The sequence below is a fragment of the Centropristis striata genome, chromosome 11 (assembly GCF_030273125.1).
Source record: "Centropristis striata isolate RG_2023a ecotype Rhode Island chromosome 11, C.striata_1.0, whole genome shotgun sequence".
In the NCBI taxonomy this organism is placed as follows: domain Eukaryota; kingdom Metazoa; phylum Chordata; class Actinopteri; order Perciformes; family Serranidae; genus Centropristis; species Centropristis striata.
In genome coordinates this window covers 16,243,959-16,265,817 of record NC_081527.1, presented here as the reverse complement: position 1 = coordinate 16,265,817, position 21,859 = coordinate 16,243,959, and the positions used below count along the sequence as shown (strand labels likewise).

The window sequence follows — 21,859 nt, the reverse complement described above, 5'->3', positions numbered from 1 at the left end:
GTTATTTTAATCCGAGTGCTTTGTGTTATGGCACCCCCTAGAGTAGAAAGTTGCACATAGTTCTGGATTTATGACAACTTAGTGCAACGCTCTTTATCCTGCATAATGAGATTTTTGATTTTGTATTTTGTATCATGATAAGTTAACCAAAAAAGGATTCTCGAGAATTAATTAAAAGGATGGATGGAGATGGAAGGTAAAACAAATTTGTGCACTTTATAAATTAGAAATAAGACGGTTGTAGTTATTTGAGTTTGCAAATATTGTGTAACATGTTTTCTCTATGATGCTCCAACAATTCTTGTCTTATTGTTGATTCCGTTTAGTCCTATTAAGCCATACTTTATATAACAGTTTTGTAAGAGCAGCTCATGCTGTGTGACCAAAGTGGCTTATTACTTTTACATAGTAGCTAAGAATAATCATAAGATAAATGTCTAGGGTGAAATTAAGCCAGTTTTGTTTTATTTATTTTTTGTTGTTCTTGTATATGCTTTTATTTTGAAAGGTTCTTGCATACTTCCTCAGAAATGTCCAGCAGATAGAGCAGACAGTGATGGAATGTTATAGTGCAAGTGCAATTTTTAAGTACTTGTACTTAAAATAATGTTAATGCTAAGTAAAAGAAATATAAAATAAGCACAATCATGTTGTAGTTAATCAAACACAAACTATGTTTTGAGCTGTTTCTTAAAACTCTCAATAGAAATTTCTTACATGTTCTACTTTATGCTTCTGTTCCAGCACAGTTCAGATGGAAATACTGGACATTTTTAATTCCACAACATTTATAACACAGCTTAAGTTACCAAACAAATTAAGATTAAACATACAAAACATATGATGATGTTTTCTTATATGATGTATACTTGTTCCCTACTGGTGAATCAATGCAGCATCAGAGATAATACTCTTCCTATAGCAGTCACAGAGGCTTTTTTTCTGAACTACTTTTATTACTTTAAGTACATTTTGTCTATAATACAATGCTTTATTTTAGAAGTATGTCCATTTTCTTGTAGTATTTCTAGTGTGGTATTTCTACTTTTACTTCAGTAAAGGATCTAATGCAAATACATAATTCTTCTGTACATGCACTTTCAACAAGTGACAACCTCTATATTGCTTGTTCGAAAGAATAAGGTCCTGGTTAACTTTATTTACTCATATTACATGACTACTTTATGCATAGGTGCACATGGGATTAGATTTCCTTTTCCTTTCCTGTCAATACCCTGTTGATAAAGGCCCAGCTGCGGCACTGGCCTGACTGAGGTGACCACCTGGGCTTTTCATAATGCGGTGACTGAAGCAAAAAAAAAAAAAAAAAAACTTTCTGGTAGTATGTGGTAGAAAACACCTTTGTTTTTAAAGAGGTGGGCTGCAGCTGACGTAGACTCTGCGTTGCCCACTTGTTCCCAGAGGGATCTGAGGGCAAAAAAAGAGAAGAAATAAATAAATAAAAGAAAAACTATTGGCTCCTGGGTTCCAACATCTGTGCAGCCATGCCGCGTCAGATCGTCGCCTTAACTGTCAGCTCCGCATTACCTCACTCGTGGCCAGCCTGCCACTTTACCCCTGCAGTTTAACTTTGGCGTGCATGCTCTCTCTCTCTCCCTCTCTCCCTCCCTCTCCTCTGCTCTCCTCTCTCCTTTCCTGCTATTACGTCCGCTGCTGGTAAAGACGCGGAGACAGGAGGAGGTGGGGGGGGTGGGATGTACAATTAAGAGCACATTGTAACGTCCTTGCGTTGCCTGCCGTGGCGGAAGAGGAGTGTGCCGTGAACGCGAATGACCGTCGGTGGACGAGAAGAGGATAGACAGAGAGAGAGAGAGAGATAGGGAGAAAGAGAGAGAGGGGGGGAATCACTCAAGATGCCTCGTTTTAGCGTAATTTGTCCTGCAGACTGTGCCCTTCCGGCGTTTTGAGGGCTGCTGTGAGCCTATAGAGAGAGGCTGGCTGGCTACGCTATGCTGCCTGACCCTGCTGTGTTGTGATAGCGTTGTCCGATTGTTTGGATTGAGGAAGGCTCCCATCAACCCAAATCAATGAGGATTCTGAGGCCATTCCTTCAGAAAGGAGCGCATATGCTGCAGTGTTTCTGTGGACAACGATCGAAGTCGACCACTATCACCAACGGTGAGAGACAAACATAGCACCATAGCTTTATTTGCTACCTTCGCTTTGCATGCTTTCTCTCTTGAGTGATGAAGAAAAAAAGGGGGGAGATATAGAGAGAGGTAAGAGAGGAAGGAGGGGGGTGAGTTGGTTTCATTGGCCACTCGAGTGTGTGAGTAAAAATCTTTCGAGTCTGCAGTAAAGAGAGAGCCTCTCCTTGTGCTCCTCGCATCTGTCCCGAGTTTTGTATTGTGCAGCTGCTGGCAGTCCAGCCACAGAGAGGGCTCCTGATACTTTACCAGACCCAGAGAGATAGATTTGCAGACGAGCGTGTTCCAGTGCTGCATCTGAAGCGGGCCAAAAAATGGACAATGCAGGGATCAAGTCATTAAACTTCAGGGGCCTGGAGAGGCAGCTTTTTTTTTAGGGCCCCAAACAAGCAGAGCGGTTTCAGCACCACGGATAGCGCCATAGCAGGAGTACCCCAGAGCAGGGGCTCCCAAACTTTTAATGTAAGGCTTTCTTTCAATACATTTATATTAAACTCCACATTGATTATCATTTCTCCAAATATTCCAATTCGACAGGACATACATTTAAACCTTCCAAACTGTCTCTACTTTTACTACTTTAACCTCTTAAAACTAACCTGCAGGGGAATGTTCAAGAAGGAATTTCGTGCCAAAGCTTATAACAAGAGAACTGTAGGGCCAAAGTGCATAAACAAGGCCTCCCTTTAAAGCTAACACCCTCCAGTTTTTGCAAATGTGCTTGTTTAGCATGTGGCTAAAACACAGCAGAAACTGCATCAGTTCAAACAAACAAAAAGTTTTTTTTGGTTGCAACCCAAACCCTATACCTCCTGCTGGCGGTCAGGAGGATTTTAAGAGGTTAATGCATGTTTAAAAGCAGAACATAATGTCAGAGCAGCTCTGCATTTATAAAAAAATACTTTTAATAGTGACTTAATTTGTCACACAATTACACACACTCATACTCAACCCCCACTCAACAGTATTTGGAAATAAGCCTAAGATGCCTGCCATGTCCTCTATAGTCATATCTCAGCAATCCACTGCATTGCTGCTGTTTATAAGTAATAAAAAAAACAAAAAACATGCTACAGTATTTCCATGGTAAGACTAAACGCAACACCTTCTCCTTCACCGTCTCCTCCTCTAGTCACTTGCAGTACGTAAGGATCTCCGGTAGCTTCAGCTCGCAGCGGCTCTCAAATTCAGGGCAGACAATTAGAAACTCCATTAAGCACAGTTGATTCCTCTGAGGAAGTTGGACCAAAAGCAGCGTGCACACTGGGATCCGTAGGGCTCGGATATAAAGCACCATCAGTCCTTATCCCTGCATCTCTGCTCACTGTTAGATGAACCTTGCGACCTCAATCAGAGTCAGCTCACAGGTGCAGACACAAATGGATGCAAAGTTAAAGTTTCTTTGACGTGACAGGTGAAGACTTTTAAGTTTGTTACTAATATTTTTTTCTATTTGTTTCACTGTTTTTGACTTGTCGTGGTTCTTTTGCGAGCTACAAAATGATGACACTGTGCTATTTGGATTTTGTATGTATATTATATTTCAGCAGTTATATACATTATTGTCTCATGAGACAGAGAGGGATGACATACTTAACTTCAGCTGGTAATCTGACTGCATAAGATCATGTAAAGAGCAGAAAGTGTTTCGCTCTCCAGATTCAGGCTCTATGCCAAAATCACCTTGCAGGGATTTTAGGTGAAAGATGTCTCTGAGCTGGCTTAAATGTTTGCACCTGCTTTCCTTTGTAGTGTCAAGACTGCACCTGGCTTTTCTTGTGTTTAAGTTAAATACAATAGTCAGGGTGTCTGGATGGCAGGAGGCTTGTATTGTGGGTGGCATAACGGGGAAACAAGCAGAGACAAAACGTTGTCATCACCAGTGGGAATACTTGTTTTCTGTCTTTTTGTCAGTTACTTTGGGAACAAATACAGAGAGACCACTTCAATAATATGTTGTTCAAACTGTATTATTAGGAAGTATTTCAATTTTTTTCTCCATAGAATATTCTAGTGAAAGATAGGTTAATCATCAGTTGGTGGTTATCTCTCTGCTTGTGTCTGTCTGGTTTAGTGACTTTTTACTTATGAGTAAGAACACTAAGATAAATTGCTGATATAGTTTTTAATCTAGTATGTATATACACATTATTAAAGTAACCAGAATGGGGCTCTCATGATATTAGACTTTCACCATATTGTTATGTTGACCAAATTAATTCACAATAGTGATATTATCATGGTTTCTATATCTGAAGAAAAAAAAAGGCTGTTGGTCAAATTCATATTTATCGTTTATTGTGTAAACTAATTATTGTGGGTTTTTATTTTATTTAATAATTTAATTACACTATGGGGGCTGAACACTTTTATGACATAGAGCCAATTAAGGAAGCCAGCATAGAATTGAGAGCTGCACAGAAAAAAAGCAGTTGCAAGTTGTATAAGAAAACCACTAACTTTACCTAAAAGTAATTGATTAAAGAGTCACCATGTGACTAGAAGCTTTCTCCAAGTAGTATTTTCTAACGTATTAGTTGCTTGTTAGGTGGGCACAGTTTGAGGCAGTGTGTGAAATGTAAGCTATTGAAAGTGGAAATATTTAAATGGAGAGTGTAAGATTCAAAACACCAGAAAATAACAGTGTAGGCAGGTCGAGAGAGTCTGTAACCACAACTGTTCAAATGAATACAAAAAGAAGAAACAGAAATCATTCAGAGGTGCTTGATTATTTACATCATATTATCATATGTGTATTATTAACATGATGCCAATATTTAATTATTTAAACATGGTTATCATCAATCTAAAATTATATTGTTTGTAATGCAGGGATGTTATCTTGGCCTCACATCTTTAAATTGAATGAAAATAAGAATCTCTTTGCTTTTGTCCACCCATCCAACTTTGTGCAGTTATATTACAAACATATAATACTTACTATAATCAAGCTGTAATTTGTGTCATTAGTGCAAGTGTAGTAGTAAGCAATTGTGAGCCACAACATCACACTCACACATCTCTCCTCTTTGCCTCCTGGAGACTTGGCAAAGACAGTTTAGCAGACACTACACGATGAGAACTAGCTCCAGCTATTGTGAGTCAACAAATCTGTGAGGTATCTCAAGGACACACTGGAGTGATGAACTTGGGAGAGTGGAACCACACATGCAGCTCTCTCTCTCTCTCTCTCTCTCTCTCTCTCTCTCTCTCGCTCGCTCTCTCTCTCTCACTCTGAACACCTGTGGTTCATTATTTTTCCACAAGGGGGCAGCAGGTATAAAGAAATCACTCTGAAATGCATGTTACTCCTGTGGTGCCACCTGAATGAGGGCCACAGGGACACTGGGGTTTATTACTTTTCGTTTTCAGAGACATTTAGCTCCTATGCTGCAGTGTACATTGAATGCATCACAGTTCATACAAAACCAAGTAGTAGCACTGTCTGATGAAGTGAAAACACACCATCTGCTCTCTCAATGTTTGCTTCATTTTTCTCAATACGTACAAAATTTTTATACTACAAAGACAAATACCAGAATTTGCGCAAAGAGAATGTTGACACCACACTTTATTTTCTATAAATAAACTAGAAAACCTTTACCGAGTCAAATCATTTTACTTGACAATTCAAATGATTGCAATATATGGTCTGCAGTGAATTTCTTGGCGACAGTGTTTTATTGCTGGTAGAACATATCTCCGCTGGAATGAGGTGAACATCAATTGTCTGTGGTAGAGGGGGGAAGCCTAGCAGATCCTCATTAGGGAATACTTTATCTTTTCCTGACAAAGATATATGTCCCATGTCTCCATAGCCCTCCACACCACAAAGTCCCTCCCATTTCTGAGAAAGCTCACTCCATATATTCCAAACCACCAGCTGGGTTTTTTTCTTCTAAGAAATGTATATCATGCTCCTGCATATCTGTTAGAGTGATGAATGATATATTGGACTTCTTATTGATATTTCTTTATGCTGCAGTGATATATTCATCTCTTCCATGCACTGGCAACTCAATACCAATATAGATTGCAGATTTTGATTTAGACTCTTACAAACTTTTATTTTGCTATCTGTATTCTGTCCGTTTATCTGTCTTTCTCTGGGAGAAGATAGTAGCTGCCCTCCATCTCACTCTCTTTCTGTCTCTCTCGCTCTCACACACGTGAAAACATACAAAGGTACCAGTGCTTCACATTCCACACTTTCATCCATTACATCCGAAATCTTACGTAAGGGGGGGGGGCAGACAGAGGTAGTCAAAAGAAAATCGTCTCTCTCTCTTTCTCTCGATGTCTCTGAGGGCTCGGTTTGGAGAGAGAATGTCAAACCGAGTCCCAGAAAAAGCCTCTAAATGTTTCATGCTGTTTCATCACGGGGAAGAGAGAGAGGTTTGCTCTGCTGCTGAGGACTCACGTGTTCTTCCTCCCACAGTGTGTGTGTGTGGCATGTGTGCTCCTCAGCCCATGCAATAATAGACATGAAACCAGAGGCATGCTCACATGCACACAGACACATTTGCAGGACATTTTGGGGGGGACTTTGCATTGATTTACAGCTTATCATTAACCACATTTGCTGAAATCAAATACCACTGAACCATTTAACAGTGTGTTGAAAACAACTGCAGTAAAAACAATCAATTGCTTTGCATTTCTGCCCAGGTGTCTATGATAAAAACACATGCAGAATACATTATCCTCTTATATATGCACATATTTTTATGCTCTCTCTCAGTTTTTAAAGCTTTGATGTTTCCGTATTTTTTCGTCATGATAAGGACTATTGTGCTCTTGCTGGCAATGTTATTTGTAATTTTTGGGGGTTCTAAATCATATTTATCCACGTGTTTTGTCACTGTCTGTGTCTTCAGTGTACCATTTCTGTTTTGGGTTCATTCTCTGTGTGCTGAAACCTGTTGCAGGTAATCCTTTTAGCCACATCTAATATGTCCTTTATGGCATGTGTGTCCACAGGGATTTAGAAAATAAAATGCCTGCTTATGTCCCTTAAGTATAAGCTATGAGGATAAGAATGCAGTGTAGTATCACCCAAAGCTTACTTCATGCACACTGCCTCCACTGTTTAATGCAGCCTCCTGCTGACCGATGTGGCCACCATTTGGAAACTGGTGTGCAACTTTGGATTTTAAATTAAATTCAGCGAGACAATGGGGAGATCACACCCGTCCCCTTTAAAAAAAAATTAGTGCACATTATCCCAAATGGCTAAGCAGCCACATTCTCCCTGCACAAACAGAAGGATGTGCCCCCTTTTCAATCTTTTATTCACATCTCTTCCGCATGGAGATCATCTATCTCTTGTATACCCCTTGGAGAATTTCTAATACGAACCTCAATCACGTATGATTGCGTTAAAAGAGTTGAAGGGGGGAGAGAGAGAGAGAGAGAGAGAGAGAGAGAGAGAGAGAGAGAGAGAGAGAGGCTATGGGCCGAGACCGTCCACTCTCGCTGTCGGCGACACCGACAGCATCAATTCGGGACGCACAGGAAATAATGCTCCGGCTACTTTATTATTTGTGCGCTACAACAAAAAGCACTCTGGCGTGTGTTCGCCTCAACTAATTGTTGCTTTTTTTTGACGAGAATCCCTCCCTGCAGGCTTAAATTACATCTCTGCAGCATCCTTGCAGAGTAGCCTCTGCTGCCGATTCCATTTTTCTGGCTGCATTTCGAGGTGCCATCGACAGAACCAGAGACTGACTGGGCTCAGCGACCTGCACAGCACCTCCAGGACCGCCAGCAGACGGTCTCATTCATTGATGTGTATGGAGTAAATAATTAGGAAGAGGGGAGGAGGCGAAAAAAAGTTCATTTCCCCTGCCACGCACGAGCGTCTCGTGCATGGATTTGGGTTGATGCGAATGATTAAAAAGGCGTCGGGGAGCCAGAGGAGAGGCTGGTGTGCAGATGAGGATAAACCAAGTCGTGCTCGTCAGACGCGGCACCTGGAATACCTGAAGCTCTCCAATGACACGCTGCTACACCAACTTATCAACACTGTTGCATGTTTGCACGGCTGACATGTCGGCCCCTGTGGCCCAGCCCGTAGATGTATGATTTATATCACATCGGTTGCTGTTGATTCGAAGCCCTGAGTGCCAGAAACTCGCAGCAGCTGAATCACACGCTACTGTCCCCTCCAGAGGATGCTGGCTGAAGCGCAATGATGCCCGGGACTCGGGAGGATTTTCTCATCAGGATGACATTTGGTTGAAATAAACTCGCGAAAACCCAGAATCAACTCTTTTTTTTCCCCCTTTCTTTTTTTATTGCGCTAAGAAGCTGCACCAAGATCCGACCTCTGCCGAACTAGACTCTCGGCTTTTAAGACTCGGTTCGGGGAGATGGCCGCGATCGCCAGCTCCCTGATCCGGCAGAAACGCCAGGCGAGGGAGTCGAACAGCGACCGGGTTTCTACTTCGAAACGTCGCCCCAGCCCCAGCAAAGACCCCCGCTCTCTGTGTGAGAGGCATTTCTTGGGGGTCTTCAGCAAAGTCCGTTTCTGCAGCGGAAAGAAAAGACCCGTTCGGCGGCGACCAGGTCAGTGCTGTAGATTTTTTTTTTTTTTTTTTTTACTGATGTGTGTTATGTGTGCTTATGGAAGCGGTTTTCCACAGCCCCCACCACCCCCACCCCGCCCCTCTTTGGAGCATTATACTGCAGTCAAGGGCTCCAATCTGAACCGGAGGAGAAGGTAGATTTTCTCCGCGGTGCGAAAAATCCACCTGTTCCATTAGGTCTTCTTGTTGTCTGTCGATCCACCGCTCGAAACAACCCTCCCCCATATAGCCTATCGAACAAGAGCAGCCTCAATGTATGTGATCTAAATCTTGTGACGTTACCCCCTTAATTTACTGTGATACTGCTCTGATCAGAATAATCAATTACTCTGGAACAAAACTGTATTCCAGTCACAGCTTTACTAGCTTTTATTCCAACAGCTATAAAATGTATTTAAGGCTTCAATTTTGCACACTTAATTTTTGCAACCCCCCTCCCCTTCCCTCCCCTCCAAACACACACAACTTGAATACACTCAAAAAGGCTGCTTTAATTCAATATTACTGCAGATTGGGGTACAGAGGGGAGATAAGTTGCACCGCAGTGCACCAAGGCTCTTTTGAGATTAAATGTTTTAATGGTAAATGTTTATTGCAGAGAGGGAGCTTTACTGCAGTGAAGGGAGGTATAGCCTTAGTGATTAAGAGCTACTCTGGCTGTATTGATAGACATAGGCTCCGTGCCTACTACACTCCATAGCATGATATAGCCTTCTGTTTCTTTATTCCCCTCGCTCCGTCCTGGTGCACATATCCAGCCCTCCCTGAATCCAGATAGTTCTGTGTTTGATGAACAACAGTCAGGTACACTCACAGACAGACTGGTGAGGGATGAGGCAGGAGGACAGACAGACTTCATTTTTTTAAAATGGAGGAAAATGGAGACAGACAGCCAGACAGACTAAATTAAAACCGTGTCGTCGCGCAGCCTCATCAGACAGACAAACAAATGTCAGCGCTAAAACAAATGCCACAAAATGACTGAAAAGACACACAAGCAGAAAGACAGACAGACAGACAGACAGACAGAAAGCCAGTCAGGCCTCAGGACACTGTTGGGCAGGTAGGTACAGTAACACCTAGGCCAGATAGACAGACAGAGAGACAGACAGACAGATGCTGTATTTCCTCTAAATGATCATCCTTATCTTTCCACTGATGCCTTGCCATATATTTGCATATAAATAGCCGATACACTGGAGGATTTATGAATTCTGCCTGTTTAAAAGACTGTTGTTTTTCCTTCTATTCCCCCCCTTCGTAAGATGCACCCTCGAAACCTCCACAGGTGTCCCATAAGGGCTGCAGGCTAGGTCAGTAGCTCAGCCTCCATCCGTGTGTGCTGTGTTTTCTTCTCGTCTCCACCCCCATCTCGCGCCCATGTCGACTTCCCCCTCGGCCAGGGAGGGGGGGAGGTGGGGAAGGGGGGTGGGTTTTGGGGAGGGACAGAGCAGGAGGGAGGGGCGGGGGGCTTCAACACCTGTCTGACAGCCGACGACCCTCTCCCTTGCTGATCTTTTTTCTTTCATCCCTCCTTCTGTGTGGCTTTCTTGGATTTTTTAAGCTTACTTTACTATATGTTTCTTTTTCTCGTAACTAAAGCTCTCCTATAGCCAGTCGTTTGTTGCTCCTCTGTCTCTCCTCTATCTTTTTGTCTTTGGCTCTGCCTCTTCTCATTTTGTTTCTGTCTCATTCTCTTCGTCAGTCAATGTCGGATCAGTCCTTATCCTCGCTACTTGTTCTGTGTCTGTAAATATGTGTCAAGTACCGCTGTGTAGAGGTTCCTATAGTGTACTTTAGTGTATATGGATATGTTGTGTTTCTCCCCGTCAAACACTATATCAGAACAGGTGATCATTCACCATTTCATGGTCATGATGCCATTTGTCAACGTACCTAAATGTTTTTGTCCTTCTGTATTGGTATGAAGTAAATTTAATGACGTTTTGATGGCCCGTACACACACACAGAGGGTGATTTGCTGTATGTTGCTACTGAAAGGCATTTTTCATGCACAACACATGTTGTAAACTCTGCAGTTTGGCTTGAAGTCTGTTCACACACACACACACACACACACACACACACACACACACACACACCACACACACCACACACACACACACACACACACACACACACACACTCTCTGCTAAATGATTGGAACTGATGAGCCGTCAGCGCCCATGTTGAGGCCCTAATTTATGAAAGTGTAGTTATCACATGTGATTTACTGATGTGTACACTCCCATGTACTTTCACACACACTTAAGCAAGCATACACACACACACACACACACACACACACTCTCCTCACCGTGCCTGTGATGGATGATGAAGGGCCTGTCCCTGGAATTGATGGCCCCATCCCAGGGGTAGGTGAGTTGGGGACTGATGGTCAGGATGATGTACAGTTGAGGTGAACCCGCTCTAGTTAGGGGTCATCGTTCGGCATAGTCTCCTACGGCTCTCTTATCCATTAACTTGACTTCTGTAAAGAAGAAAAAGAAAAAAATGCATTAGTAATTAATGCCTGGGTCCAAACTTTTGAATATGCCTACTCCACTGTTGTCTGGTATCATGACATGAAACAGCAGTTTCTCGGTTAAAGATCTAGAAATGCCTTTACATAGACGGCATGTCTTGTAAATAGTGCCAGACATCATAGTTTGTTTTTACTTTGCTCCGGTGGTGTACTGGCCATCTGGTATACTGGTAGAAATCCCTGATGACCGTCCAAAAACCCATAGAGTTTTTTACCCTGTCTCCCATGCTGTGTGTGTTTTCTGACACTGGCCAATCACAACCAAGTTAGTTTAACTCGCTCTAATGCAGCATACTCAATCTGGTCCAAGTTCAACTGAAAAGGTCTAGAAAAGCCCAAAATTGAATTGATTTATCCCCATTCCAATTATGAGGCTAAACTGGAAGTGAGTTGGTTCAGCTGGTGGAAATGACTTATTAGGAAAACTAAAATCCCCCTCCCCAAGGCAATCTGTAAAAGTGGAGAAAATGTCAGACTTTAAAGAGTATAAAGAATTGAAAATTGTGTCTGATATCAGGCAACTGATCAGGCATCAAGTACAGACTTAACATGCTGTTGTTACAGTTTAAGACAGATCTGGCTTTGATTTTGTTTTTCTCTCTCTCCTGATACAAAGTTTGAAAAAATGTTTTGTTTTGCTAAACCATTTGGAGTCATATCCACCCGACTGGACTGCACTGAACTGTATGACTCAATTGTATTCTCAAAGTGTTGTTATGACCTTGGAGGACAGTCAGACTCCCTTATATTTCCTTATTGCAATCACATACTTCATGATTTCGCAACATGTTGTGAGCCCTGCGAAGCAAACATTTTTACTTGCCGTATGTGTATTAAGGCACATAAAATGAAACTGAGCACCGATTTGATTGTGACAAAATGCGTAATTTGTTTCTTTTGTCAGGCGGAGAATAAACAAAGGATTAGTAACATCCAGCATTTGACTTAATGTCTGATTTCAATGGAGCTTGTCTTTGCAAAAACAAATGCATTACTGTTCAGCTGTAGTGTTTCATTATCTACAATAAAGCTCAAGAAAAAAAATAAATGTATTTGTGACATACACATACTCTATATTTTTCTTTTATCAAACAAACTTTTTTAGCCCTCCAGTGTTTTCTTGTCAAAAGCAACAACCCAAGTTGTGTTTATGCTAATGGTGTCATCTGACTCCGACTACAGCTTCTGCACAAAGTCAAAAGACCTGTCCAATATTACTCAGACCGCAGCGACCATGCTTACATTTCTCCTCAGATAAACTCATTTTTTACACATCTATTTTTTCCCTGGCATTGCCTGAGGCCGAGAGTCTTTCTTTGCCCCGAGCTAATCCTCGTTTCCACCTGCTCCCCTGAAGTGTTGAGCGCCTAGAGCAGCGCCATGGCCAGCTGCCAGATGTCATGGCCTCAAAGTTTGAGGTCTGTTCTGGGTTACTGCAATGATAAAAATTCTAAGAAACTTTAGGTCAGTTTCTTTAGGTCAAGCGTTAAGAGTCCTTTGGGGTGAACCTGTTGCCTGTAAAAACTCTAAATCTCTCTCATTGAATATCAGTGATATCTACCCAAAAATGCACAGTTGCTTCATACCAAATAAAGAAACCATTAGCATGTCAGTGTACATTAAAAAAGTGATTTTAAAAGGGTTTCCAAATGATGCAAAAGTCATTTTTTTATGTACTAGATAAGAAGAAGTAAGAACATTCTCATTTATTTTCTGTCACAGTGTTCTCATTGTAAAGGCTTTCCTGTTAAACAGCCGCTTTTGGGGGATTATATGGTACAACAGATGACTCATTACAAACTGTCCATCATAATCATATTGATATTAAAAGCTGTTAAATAAAGGGCTGAAGTGGATCTAGTGCTGTAAGTTTAAGTTTGTTTGTCAGCAGGCAGCAGTGGAGGCTGGATTGTGCTGCAAGAACAATAAGACTTTTTAAATGGTTAATTATAATTATAAAATTGATAGATTTATAGAGATTTGCTTCATAAAGTAATTCAATTAATTTTTAATCATGCAATTTCAAAACACCATTTAGAGGCTTGAATTTATCTGACATAAAAACACAGTAATAATTGTTTTTTTTTTAATGCTTTAAGCAATTTAAATAGTCGATAATTGTTCTGCCGGTGCTCTCCATTTTCCACAGCCAACTTTAATTATTTAAACACTGTACATTTTATGTTTGTGAAACATGTGTGTTGTAAAACATTTCAGCATTTTAAACTGCTTGATATGGAGAGATGTGAGTGTGCAAACACTTAGCTAAATGCAGAGGCATCAACTCTTTTGTGTGTTTCTGTCACAACTATGGGAATGCCGTTCTGACATATTCTTGGTGGGGATGGGGCTGTGGCTTGGCCGACGGTGTGCGTGTGTATTTGTGTGTGCCGCGTGCATGTGTGTGTTCCAGAGCCGCAGCTGAAAGGCATCGTGACACGACTGTTCAGCCAGCAGGGCTTCTACCTGCAGATGCAGCCGGATGGAACCATCGATGGCAGCAAGGACGAGAACAGCGACAACAGTGAGTGGAGCGTTATGGAAGATACAGTTTCCAGCATAAAACATCCAATGGCAATGAGTCAGTCGGTTATATAATATTTTACCACATTTTAGAAGCTGTGCTTTATCATTTTTAATTCTTACATAACTGATGCCAGCTTAAAGCACTCCAAAATTAGTTTCAGATGCCCTTGTTGAATTGGATTATCAATAGGAAAAAACATACAAAAGGGAATTATTCACCAAATTCCACAAGGCAGAGTGCCCTCATTTCTGCATCTGGTTATGTAATAGTATGCATGAGACATCACTGTAGACATAAATGTGTCAAAACCTACTCGGATGGTTTATGAATTCCTATCCAAGAGAATACCTTCCACGGTAAGTAAATACAATATTTATGAAGCATCTTCTATTCAAAATTCTATTCCCAAGTTAAATTAATTCCCATATCCCTGTCCCAGACTCTCTAAGTAAACCATTTCTGCTGTGTACACTCCATGATTGTATGTGTCACATTGTTTTGATTGATTCGGCTCTGAAGCGTGTGTGTTTATCACAGCAGAAATTCTTTCCTGGAAGGAAAAAAAACAAACCCATTGCCTGAAACAACAGTAGCCCCACAGCTTCAATTCTATTCACAAAGATCCTTTCTTGAGCCACTTCTTTACAATATTTCACTACCGATCGACTTCCCATAGTGGCCTACCAGTGGATGAATAGACTCCAGGGAATATCCCCCTAAAGCTATCACACCCCCTCTTGGTCTCACAGGAACAGAAAAAGGGAAAACCAGTAGAGCCTTGAGATTCTTCTATATATTAAAACATACTGTACAGTTTCCTATGGGAAGAGGATCAAGGAAGAGATATATGTCAGCGGAGAATGGTCGTCAAAGCGATAATGACGACACTCCCAGTCTGGAGTGAAGCCAGACAGGAAACCAATCATGACCTTTCTTCTCTAAAACATCCTGCCAATCTTAAAGGATGCCAGAGCCAAAGCTGCTGGACCGTAGCAGTCATGCGGTGAAAAGAACGGTCTCTCTCTGTCACTCGTCGATTTATATTTTATGAGGAGATAGATCTTCGGTGCTTATAGCATGAAGAAAGGGTCTTCAGAACAAAAAGGATTACTGCACAGAAAAGGAAACATGTAATGCATTCCCTCTGTGCCCCTTTAACACATTGCTGTTTTTTTGGAGCAGCCATTGTGTTATAAAGGTTTTGCCTGATGAGGTTTTTGTTGTACGTGAGGGTTTCCCCAACTCTAGGTAATCCTCTTGTTAAGCAGTCCCGCTGGCCCAGGGATGGAGGAATGCGGTGAATAATTCAGCCAGAGGAAACTAAAAATACCACCCTTCCACCGTTTGTACCCAATGAATAATTCTCTATATGAGATGCCTCGAGCTCAGAGACACGGTCCGAAGGAAGACACAGAAAGAGAGCAGAGGAGAGCAGGAGGTGCAGTGATAGGAATGTGAAATGTTTAGAAAGGGGCAGAAAAAAGTGATTGAGAAAGAAATGGACCAAGAAGATTTGGCATTCAGGTGTTGCGCTGAACTATCGATTGCCCGGCTGGATTATCAGAATAATAGATTACCACCACCCTTGAACTGCACCGCCCTCTGACCTGCAGCATCTTCAGCAGCAGCAGCAGATGGAATACAGTAATTTACTTTCAAGGGGAGGTTCACTGGAACCGATGGGATTGAGAAGCATGACGGTGCCTGCATACTAGGTGCGACCTGAGCCTGGAGTGCATTTCAATTCCATTTTTTATTATTTGCTATATTTCTGCGCTGAATGACAACAAGTGCTGAGACAAGGGCACAGCCGAACAGTAAATAGACTTAGCTGGAGAAAAATAAACTGTATTCTGCTTTAATAAAATCATGAGAAAAGTATATTGTGAAAAGTAACAGAGTGGAGCGTAACTGCAGTATGTAAAACAGCTTTAGTGGTAAGCATGACTGGCAGAGCTACGCTTAACTAACTGCAAGGACTGTGAAACACCATTCAATTAATTAACAGCCATGTTCGAATTTGAGCAGTTATTAATTTGATTGTCATCAGTTGATCGCCTGCAGTAATTGCCTGCACACACTGCAGCTCTAGACAGATATTGCTGGTTATGAGACACCTGCAGTATCAGGCGTTCACACTCCAGCTGTCTCAGAGGCTCCTGGTTGATGGATGGGATGAAGCAAGACTTTTTCTATTAGTCGAAGACCAAATCACTAATTTCAAGTACTTTATCAACTCTGGTGTCATCATAATATAATTACAGACACTATTAAAGACTGGTTACAGTTTCTTTGCATGCAACGTCATACATCGGTGCACTTTCCAGATGGAGGGCAGGAAACTGGAGGCAGTTTGACGTTGACTGCAAAATGATTTGCTCTTTTTACAGCTGTTCCAATGAATATTTTGTGACTTTCAGAGTTCAGAAAAGAGCAGAGTCAACTATCGTAAATGTTAAAGCATTGTCATAATGCATTGAGTTGGTATTGCCATGCAATTTAAATGAACTATGACATTTTTCTGTTTTTTTTAGCCATGATCAAGGTTTTTAAACCTCTGGGAATCGTTTGGTACAACAGCCAAAATAGCAGAAAATAGTAACTAAAGTTATCTAAGCTAGACAGTATTGGACTTGAAATAGCAATATAAAAAGAAAGTCATTCTCACGCATATTTTCCCACCCTGCAGTCATTCAAGGGTACTTTGGTTCCGAGGTCTTGGACCCCACCACACGCTACATAGTCCTTTGGTTAAGACTCTGGCTGGTCGTGTAGGACGAGGTCATTTGAAATGACCTCATCACGTCCACACTGAGAAAATCGCTCCGGTATGAATTTTCACTTGAAGATACCTGCTGTGTGCATGTTCATCCAACCCTTTTATGCAGTCACGTTCCTCAATTTCCTATTTGCGCAGTATATGGATTTATGACTTCCTGCCCTCCATCTGAATTTCACGCATCATAATAGTCACTCGATCGCAAACAAGCTTTAAGAAAACAGACTAACACACCTGTGCATTAGAAACCAGCTCTTCAGTATTTGGATTTGCATTTCTCTCAGGATTTGGAATCGTGCCCTTGGCATGTGAAGTTTGGCTCACTGTTTCTCTAAAACCTTTCCTGCAGGGTTTATTTCCCGCTGTTCCAGTATTCCTCACATCAAATGCACTTCCTTTAGCCTACCTGTAGGATTTGCTTGTAGCCGATTATCGCTCCACTGGAGGAGCTGCCATTTCAAGGATTTCGCTTTATTGGGTTGTTTGAACCCATTTTGTCTGGCCCTTTGACGATAGAAGATCCCTGGAAATCTCTTAACTCTGCCCCTGCACCATGCCAGCACCATCTGAGCCGCTCCCCTTTCACAGTGAGAGATAGGTTTTAGGTTATTAAGGAAGAGGCAACGCCTGCAGAATAGTCATCAGGTACTCTAACAGTAGTAATTATGGAATCCATCAGCCGCTGGAGCTGCAAATAGAAAAGCCGGACATTTAGAAGGTAGCTTAATGACAGCTCCTGTCAGTTGTGTAATCATTTGGCAAGCAAATGAGAGCAGGGACAGCAGATCATAATTATAGCAAAATAGTGGACTTCTATGCCTCTTTTCCTCCCACTTCTCAAGCTAAGCTATTATGGTGAATCCTTTGAGGGCCCTAGCGCAAGTATGACAGCTCAGAAAAAGCTAGAATATGTTTTGAAAGGTGGAGGTGCTCCGGGGTGGAACACTTCTGGGTTTTAGTGGTCGGACTGTGGATGGTGCCTTTGAGGGACACTGCCAGTCATCGGAGCGACAAAAGCAGCAGCCATGAAAGGCAAATGGATAGGGGAGCGAAAGAACAGACAGAGGGGAAGGAAAGACTTATGACAGAAAAGTGATGAAAAAAAGAGATTGAGAAGCCTTAGAAAACAACATTTAAGGTGCTAATGGACTCACATTCTGCCAGAGTACCCCAAAAATCTGGCCCCTCAAGGGCATGCATAAGAGTAAGAGTGGCCGGTGTGTATCAGCCATACCAGTGGCCTGAGGGCAGAGTTAAACCATTGGCAGGCGAAAGCAGCACATCGATATTTATTGAGTGAAATTGAATCTGCTCGGAGGACAGACCCATGTTGGCACGTCTCCGCGCGTCCCTGCCAGCTTTATCTGATAGTCCCCGTCGCCACCTGCACAACAATCATCCCAACAATACAGGGAGTAAAGAGTGTCCCAACACCTTCAGCAAACCAAAGCCCATGAAAGTCACAGTCCTCAGAATCCAATAAAGCTGACCCACAGAGATAACTAGGCCTTGTTATCGTTTAAAAAAATACAATACCAATACCAATACTATTTCCCATAAAGTGACAATGAAACTGACTTCATTCGATAGCTTTTTCTCTATTTTTTCCAATACTCATCATGTGAATAAAAGCATTTGCGTGCATAAAATACCACCACGACTCCTCCCCAACCCAATTACTTTTACATGAATACATTACATGCTGAACTGCCAACTCACCGTGCTCAACTGCAAAACACCAAAGACTGTAGGGGTTTTAGCTGCTGTAGTAGTGGACCAAACAGACATCATATTAAATCAGAGAACGCTTGCAGTGATTGGATGCGAGGTGTTTGGAAGAGGATTGGGGCCAGGTAAGAGACAAAAATAATGAGTTTTTTTTTTCCCCCATTATGTATTAAGAGAAAATAGTTGAAATGACGAGAATAAAGTCAAAATGTCGAGAAGAAAGTTGAAAGAGGAGTTGAAGATATTTTGTTGTTAGTTTATTTGTTGTTCCTGTGTCAATAAGTCATCAGAGTAACATTTTTTTTAGAGAAATGGCTCGTCTTTCAGAACAGTTATGTAGACTGCAAGCTACAACCTGATATTCATCAATGTCATAAAATGAGCAATAAGTACAATATTTAAGGGTGTAGTCGTACTAAAATCTCCCTACACACAAATGAGCTAGAAGGTTACAATCACTATTTTTTTGGGGAAAACTGTTTTTATGTAATGTATGTGATTTTTTTTAGACATATATTGAATTATATTATCTATTATACGTATTTTCTCAACATTGTATTTCAACTATTTTCTCAACATTGTATTTCGACTTTTTTTCCTCGAGATTGTACTTCAACTTTATGCTCGTCATTTCTACTTTTTTTTATAACTTAATAATGCTTAATTTTTTTCCTCCTACCTGGCCCTAATACTCTTCTGTAGAAGTGAAGTTATACAAATAGTATTTTTTTTCCAATTGCTGGTATTGTTTGACTGGAGAATTAAAAAAAATATTTGGTTCTGTCCCTTGCTCTAGAGATACCTTTTTGAAATATAATGCGGTGTCATTTGCATGGTGTTAAAGACCCTAAAAAACAAACATTCTCAATCAGCTTAATGGTATGAATGATGTGATCCACAATAATTTTCTGCCAAAGTAGCATTTTTATGAGGGGTTATTTCGCATCTGAGACTTCTGTCTGCTGTTTTATCTGTGCTCATGTTACTGTTTTTAAAGGTTATGTTGCACTAATCAGCACTATGCACCGATCAGCATTTCATAACAATTAATAAAACTACATTAAAAAAACAGCGAACTTGGAAATGTAATCATGACATGGTTACTTAAGATAATCCAGACCCTGGGTAGTTTGATTTAGGAAATATTTTCTTTCTACCGAACTAAACCTGTCAATGTATAAAAAATATGTTTTTTAAATGTATTTTACAAGCCGAGTGCCATCTAGTTCCATTATATTCAAAAGATCGACGTTGTGAAAGTTAATATCTTCAGCACTCTGCAACTTACGCCAAAACAATGCATTTGATAATTGCACTACAGGTAAAAGGAAAAATATGCATTTCTGATTTTGAGGTGAACTGTCCGTTAATGTTAATGCTTCACTGTCACAATGAGGTGCATCAGTGTTCCTATTGTCCATGTCCTGTCCACTTTACTGCTGACAGATAGCCAAAGAACAGAGATCACAGGCTGTCGTTTCTACAAGAGTTAAGTGAAAACTCAATTGTCCTATTCTGTCCTTTCTGTCTGATGTCTCTCTTTTGTCTCTGCCTCTTTGTATCTGTCCGTCTGTCCTTCTCTCCTTCACTCTCTCTCTCTCTGTTCTGCAGCCCTGTTTAATCTTATTCCTGTGGGTCTGAGAGTGGTGGCCATCCAGGGAGTAAAGAGTGGCTTCTACATTGCCATGAATGGCGAGGGCATGCTCTACAGCTCGGTAAGATACAACCCCATGCACAAATATGTAGTTAGGTTGTGCACGTGTGTGCGTCACCAGCATGTGCATTTGTTTAATTACACATGTTGTGTTTTGTTCCGTTTGTTGTCTCTTTTAATATCCCACTGCAGCAAAGACTCTTCCAAACCCTTTCATCTCCGCTCTATTCGAGGGCTCTTCAGATGTGCCTTTGTGTTGCGATGCAGCACTTACACCCCCCCCCCACTCTTTGTTGTTGAAGCAGCACCGCGCATGTTTTACATTTAATTTGACATCAAGTTCAGTGCTCAGCCCTTTTTAAAAAATTGCCTCTTCTTCTTTTACTGGCTACTAACGGAGGCTTGTTATGTAGCAGCTGTAAACAGAAATGCCACTGAATTTTTTTGTGCTTATGATGTGGATTTTGTTGCTTTGATTAACTTTTTTACCCTAATTTGGATTCAGGGTTCTTATTGACTTGAAAGGATATTACACTGCAAAAAAAAATCCTTTTTATATCAATGTAATCTGATGTTTGAAAAGTTTTCACTTCCTTCTGAAGTAAAACTTTTTTTCAGTCATATCTTACCACTTTACAGTGGAATTTTTAAAATTATATCCAAACCCAACCAGGGCCAAACATGGTTAATGTTAGTGGAAGCACCATACCTTCTCTACAAGGCTGTTCTCATAAAAAAAAAAATTAAAAAGCAGTGAATTTTATAGCTATCCCATTAAATATTGACAATTTGTGTTGCATACAGGGGTCAGGCAGAAGGGGAGGTGGATAGCATAAACAGAGCTTTCCATAAGCACTGGCTACTGTATTAGGTTATATTATTTTCTTGTGTGTGTGTGTGTGTGTGTGTGTGTCAGCGATTTATTTTCCATAGGCCAACAGTACGCCACACAGTCCTTTATGGGCTTAATGAATGCACAAAATAATGAAATGTCTTATTTACATTGCTGTATTTAAAGCGAAGCCATCTGTAAGACACATAGCAAACTGAGGCTGTCACTTTTTACCCAAAATCAAGTTCAAACCTATTCAAAGTGATATAGACATTCCGAGGTTGTTAAGTGTCGGTTTGGTGATTCCTTTACCTTGCTTGGGTGATGAGCTAACAGGTGACTCTGTCCATTGTTGGTCACATTACTGTAAGGGACTGGCTTCATACAAAGTTGGCAAACCACCTTATCTTTATCGATAATTTAGCAATGGATAGAGTAAAGTAATGGATAGAGTAAAATCCAAAATGCATCCATGCACCTCAGGTGCACTGCATTAGCACTTCCTAGTGCATTAGTGTTGAAATTATTCGAGTTTCCTCCAATTTTCATCTCACTCTACATACAGTAGCTACTCACATCCTATGGAATGCATTAGTTACAGCATGACAGTGCGGTTAAGCCACTGACCTAGAATTATATAAATGATAAAAGTCAGTCACATTGTTTTGTTACTTTACAGTTTAGAGTTTTTGGCAAGGTTTATTTTATAAATAACAACCTTGTTAACGTTTATTGAATAAAAGTGAATTTATGTTTCTGTAAAACAACACATTGATGGAATGACAGTGTCTTGACATGGTAAACCTAACAGTGAATATGTCAATAAATAAATTAAAAACAATAAATAAGGTCTAATGATTCTTATTACAAAAGTTCTGAACAGTCATGAATTAGCATGGGCAAGAAGCCTTATTCTCCTTTACAATAAGTCCCTACATGTTTGCACTCAGGTAGGCAAACTCATCAAAATATTAAATGATTAAGATAAGTGTATTTGATTGATTTGTGGCATTAGAATGTTCAAGAGGCCACCAAATTA

General features: G+C 40.9%; 2 protein-coding genes across 8 annotated transcripts in view; one reads left to right on the top strand and one right to left on the bottom strand.

Annotated features, from left to right (window-relative positions):
* The window catches only part of parla (presenilin associated, rhomboid-like a), a 63,039-nt gene that overhangs the window by 22,477 nt on the left and 18,703 nt on the right, over positions 1-21,859 (bottom strand). For all 3 annotated transcript variants that reach the window (XR_009395166.1, XM_059344107.1, XM_059344106.1), the window contains exon 2: positions 11,073-11,246. The gene's annotated coding sequence lies outside the window, so the exon portion shown is untranslated. The remainder of the gene's footprint in view (positions 1-11,072; positions 11,247-21,859) is intronic.
* Positions 1,836-21,859, top strand: part of fgf12a (fibroblast growth factor 12a) — a 32,705-nt gene continuing 12,681 nt past the window's right edge. For 2 of the 5 annotated variants that reach the window (XM_059344119.1, XM_059344118.1), the window contains exons 1-4: positions 7,599-8,735; positions 10,021-10,068; positions 13,714-13,824; positions 19,946-20,049. In XM_059344119.1, the coding sequence (XP_059200102.1) occupies positions 8,540-8,735; positions 10,021-10,068; positions 13,714-13,824; positions 19,946-20,049 (459 nt within the window). In that variant the 5' untranslated portion in view covers positions 7,599-8,539. Of the gene's footprint in view, positions 2,140-3,368; positions 3,583-7,598; positions 8,736-10,020; positions 10,069-13,713; positions 13,825-19,945; positions 20,050-21,859 lie in introns of those variants that run through there. The other 3 variants (XM_059344121.1, XM_059344122.1, XM_059344120.1) reach the window with 3 other exon arrangements.